Source organism: Rosa chinensis, chromosome 7 (genome assembly GCF_002994745.2).
Source record: "Rosa chinensis cultivar Old Blush chromosome 7, RchiOBHm-V2, whole genome shotgun sequence".
In the NCBI taxonomy this organism is placed as follows: Eukaryota; Viridiplantae; Streptophyta; class Magnoliopsida; order Rosales; family Rosaceae; genus Rosa; species Rosa chinensis.
In genome coordinates, this window is record NC_037094.1 from 29336301 (window position 1) to 29341356 (window position 5056).

General features: G+C 39.3%; 1 protein-coding gene across 1 annotated transcript; it reads right to left on the reverse strand.

Moving 5' to 3' along the window:
* Positions 1 to 2150: 2150 nt before the first annotated feature.
* Positions 2151 to 4856, reverse strand: LOC112178675 (probable xyloglucan endotransglucosylase/hydrolase protein 30). Its single transcript, XM_024316857.2, has 4 exons — positions 4394 to 4856; positions 4023 to 4123; positions 3698 to 3906; positions 2151 to 2769 (listed from the first exon to the last, which is right to left on the reverse strand). Exons 1-4 carry the CDS (start codon positions 4608 to 4610, stop codon positions 2250 to 2252), a joined length of 1047 nt encoding a protein of 348 aa, XP_024172625.1. The 5' UTR covers positions 4611 to 4856; the 3' UTR covers positions 2151 to 2249.
* Between the last annotated feature and the right edge of the window lie 200 nt (positions 4857 to 5056).

Here is a 5056-nt window from a genome sequence, read left to right on the forward strand (position 1 = left end):
TTTGGTCTCCTCCTCACAGACTTTGTGTTTGTGAGTGGCAGTTGAGGTAGCTTATTCTCCTCCTCACTTACTTTGTGTATGTGAGTGGCAGTCGAGGTGATTTATTCTCCTCCTCACGTGGGTGGCAGTCGAGGTCATATTCTCCTCCTCAAACAATCTATGTGTGAGTGGAAGTTGAGGTTTTTAGTTCTCCTCCTCGCACAATCTATGTGTGAGTGGCAGTCGAGGGTAGGTAGAGCCTGCGAGGCTCCATTACCCGTATGGTGATATCTCTTCCCCATATCCTATCATTACTTGACTAGCGGGGCCTAGTCTGATTTCCGTTTAACCAGCGGGGCTGGTCTTATTCTGTTGAGTATCGGAGTTTCCATCCTTCTTTTCAGTTGTTTGGGACTAGCGGGGCTAGTCGGTTTTCTTGAGCGGAACTCCTTTTGTTTCGTTTTCCTAAATCAGTGCATGCATCGGAAGATTTTTTAATAAATTAAATGTGGGAAAGTATAAAATCTCTTTTGTTTAAAATTGCTTATTTTTGTCCACTCACACTAACGTGTTTTCAATACTTTCCCCTGGGCCCTTTGGTTTCAAATGCCCAGTTTGCAGGCGAATTAGTGAGGTCGGGCGTACACAGAGTTGAGGCATAGTCAACAGCATGGCTTCCGCGTTTGCCTTTGAGTTAGGTTGTCCTTATTTACCTTTCTATTTGAATTGCTCTGATTACCTATGGGATTTATGTCTTTCAAGTTGAGGTTTGTGTTTTGTGAATTGGAGATTGATGTTGAGTTGGGGAGCAGGGTGGCTCCAGAAGTATAAGGATGATTTGATTTAGAAGTGTAAATGCTTTCTACAGGTTTTGGGTAGCCCATTTTAGGGGAAGTTCCGCTGAATTTTTTGTATAATTTCTTCTAAGGTGGGCCCCGTAGGGCCACTTCGGATTTCATGGTGAAATCTGGGGCAAGTCCTGTCAGATATAGGTGAGGCAGTTGAGTAGACATGTTGAAGTCATAATTATCAATGCTTGGTCTATTTGGCATACCAGAAATTTAGTAATTTTTCAACGATTAAATTCCTCCGCTGCAAAAACTTTATTTGAGGCTGTCTTGATGGGATCTAATTATAATCAAGCTAATCCTTCTTCACATATTCGAAAGATTTCTAGGTACTTTCATATTAAGTGGCAACCTCCTAATATAAACCAAATTAAATTGAACTTTGATGGTTTTGTTAGAACTGGTTCAGCTGCTATTGGTTTTGTTATTAGAAACTCTGACGGTAACTCTCTTTTTGCTGCTAACAAAGAATAGGTGTTACCAGTATCCTAATTGCTGAAGCCATTGCCCTCAATGGTGGATTACATACTGCCTACTTCATCAACATTCTCATGTTATACAAGAGGGTGATTCAAAGCTTCTAATTAATTCCTTGCATGGAAAGGCTGAAATCCGTTGGAGCATCAAGGTTTTAGCTTCTAATTAATTGCACTGGCGGACCTAGCTGCGGGCAAGTGAGGGCTCATGCGTGCTCTGAGTTTTTGTCTATAGTAGAGTTAATTGATGATCTACTAGCTAACTGATAAAATTTTAGCCTAAATATATATATATATATATATATATATATATATATATATATGCCCCCACAATAACTTAAATTAAAGAGAATATAGCAATATGCCCCCATATAAGTAAAATCTTGGGTCCGCAACTGATATCATGTCGCTAGCTACTTAATTCTCTTCTATCATATTTCGTCATATTTATAGAGATCGATGCTGACTTTGTGGCTGATAAGCTTGCCTCCTTAGCTCATAAATCTACAACTCCATCTGAGTGGTTCTTTTGCTTTTCCTTTTCTATGTTCCAAGCGTTTCATTTAGATCAACCGAAAAGAGGTATTTTTAGAACTTTTGCTTTGTAATTTTTGTTTAGTCATCGGAAAAAAGTCATGATTATCATTTAGTCTATTGAGCCAAATTAGTCTTATGCCCTAGGAAGTACCTCAAAGGTCACGACTTTTAATACATCGATGTTACCATATTATAAGGGATCCATTATTAAACTGATGGGAGAAAACCATCATATTTTGTTTCTTCTTAACTTATTGATTATGTATACTAATTTATTCTAGGTTCATCTTCTAATAATCAAAAGATCAGGTTTGGGGAGACAAAGAAATCAAAATTATGATTAACCGGCCAACACTACAATATTTCAATTTACATATAAATCACACTGATGATGATAATGATATGATCATCACATATCTACCTGGTTGTCGGAAGCCGCACCTTGGTTCCGGCTCCGCCTCTTAGGCTGCTTTTTGTGACTGCCTCCAAACTTCAACCTACCGGTATCCTTGAACCGCGCCTTCTCTGCAGGAATGATCTCGCACTCAGGCATTGGTACGGGGTACCTCAACGAATCATAACAATATGAGTAGTACATGTAACGTTGACGGAACCGGCGCATGGCCGCCCGCCGCGCATGTGAAATGGTAGAGTAGTCCTGAGAGGTGAGGTAGGCAAGTTTCTCGGCGCAGAACTCTGCGAATGGGAATTGCTCGATAGGGTCGGCAGGGCAGCCTTCGAGTACTAGGTCTTTGAATTCGGCGACGAAGGGGGCAAATTTGTAGTTCACTTTGGCCTTGCCGCCATCGGTGGCCCAGTTGCTGGCATCCCATATGGTTGCATACAAGGACATTGGCTTTGATGGGTAGTCACCACCCATTGCTTCCTTGCGCACTACCTCTCTTATTGGTACTTCATCCACGTAAAATCTGCAAATGTGTCAATTGGATGCAAAAATATTAGGCAATTAATCAAGTCAAACTATGTTCTACCGGTGCTAGCTAAATGGTTGCTATTATTATGTTATTAAGATATTAAAGTTGGATATCTGTCTAAAACTTTATGTTAATGGTCAAAATCAACCGAAGTATCATTTTTCACTCTACTAACGTTTCAATAAACAACAAAACTGTCAAAACATGGTCAATATTGGACCTTTTAATAAATAAAATTTAATTAATAGCAATGGGATTTGGTTCTTTTGCACATTTGCCCTATAAGAATAAGTCTATAGATGAGACAAGCCTTTTGTTTTGCATATATAGCACGAACAAGAAATTTTCGAACTCATGACTCTTTGTTTTACAAATAACTAACAAAATAAAATAAATCGACTCGAAACAGTTTAATTACCGCGGTTTTTATATTTAATAAAATAAAATTAGAATGATATTTATTTTGAAAGTTCTTATTAACAGATAACATAGATGAACTAATTTTACATTTTCGGTTATCGAATTATATATTCCTATTAACAACTTTTAAAAACGTCCTCTTCACAACATGCCTAAAGTTCGTTTGCGGTTGATATATGAATCATGGGTGGACTGTGGACACTTCATTCTCATCGACCAAGTAATGAGGTTCAACAAATAGTAAGGCATGTTTGTCAACCAGTGGTTGTAGAAACAATCCCATACGCAAACCCAAACTATCTAACTTGTGGCCTCTCGTGAGGTCAACGAAAGCATGCACAAAAGTCTAAAGCATACCATGTTAACGAGAACCATCCACAAAACCAGAACATTCCCAAAACAGAAGAAACAATTAAACCAAAACAAAAAAGAACCCACTAAAGAAAGAAAAAAACAGAAGAAGCGAAAAAGAAACAGAAGAAAACCAATTAGAATAACTCACATGATGTTATTAGGGGTCCAGAGGATGCTGTAACGGTGGAAGTCTTTTGTTGGGTCGAACCAGAGGCGGTACCGCTCCTCACGGCCGCGGTTGGTGCTGCCGTTGCCGTACAAGTTGGTCTGGAACCTCCATGGCTTTCGTTCTCTGTTACCCAAGAATTCTATGTCCAACTCATCGTGGCTCTTCTCAAACACGTCAGCGTTTGATGTCTGTTACCAAACATTTCATCATCACACAAAAAGAAAAATTAGCCACCAAAACATAAAAAATTTCCTTACAAAATTTATAAAATAGTTGTAAAGATAAAATGAATAAGAAAGCTTACATAGAAAGCAACGCAAATACCGGCGGTGTAATCCGACGGCAGCTTAATCTTGGCGCTGAAGAAGCCATGGTCGTAAAGAGAGGAGGAAATGAAGCCAGACCCTATGATTAATTAACCAAATCAAAGCACACGAATAATCAATTAGTAATTCAACGGAAAAAAAAAATACCTGTAAAACACGTACAACATTAATTAGATGGAAAAAAAAATTATCCAAAACATAATAGGGAAGTTTTCTTTTATCATTTCAGACAGTTGCAAATCCAAGAGAAACAAAAAAATTGTAAGAAACAACGTCAAAAATTTTCAGTCGGAGACAACCAAAGAATCATATCGTAAATAGTATCAGAATCTTGATATTATGTACGCACCTGTGTATTGGTCAAGGAGGAGGCGGACGCCTTTTCCATCCGGGGATCGGACGAGGTTGCCGTCGCCGAAGAGATGGTTGTAGCCCTCGTCGAAGGGGATGGTGGTGAGATTAAAAGGCGCTGCGTTGGCTAATATCGAAAGAGTAGTAGTGAGAGGAAGAAGAACAAGGAGAGAAACCAGCGGTAACTTGTCGTGAAAATAACGCAGCCCGTCCATTTCTTTATCTCGTTTCTTATTTTCTGGTCACTGTTTTGGTGTTTTGGTTTTTCGGGTTCTTGTGTTTTGGTCTCTCTCTCTCTCTCTCTTTCCTCGCCACCTCTTTTGCTTTTTCTGCAAGTCTGAAAGTATGTATATACAGAGAGAGAGATAGAGAGAAGAAGCCAAGAGGCAAAGAGGGGATTCAATTGGATTCAATGCAGGGGAAAGGTTACGAGATATAGACAGGTCGAAGAAATTGAAGGAAGGAGAAATGAAATTTAATGGTCATTGGCTACTGAGAAGCTTTGAAAACTTTCTGCAAATGTACGAGAGTGCCCTCGGTTGGCGGGGGTATTGTCGAAACGGCCACTATGTGATGGGGATTGGATGGATTAATATAGAAAAAGTGGGAGCGGTAGTTACAACTTACACAGATTACTAGATCCTAAGGGGATAGAGAATGG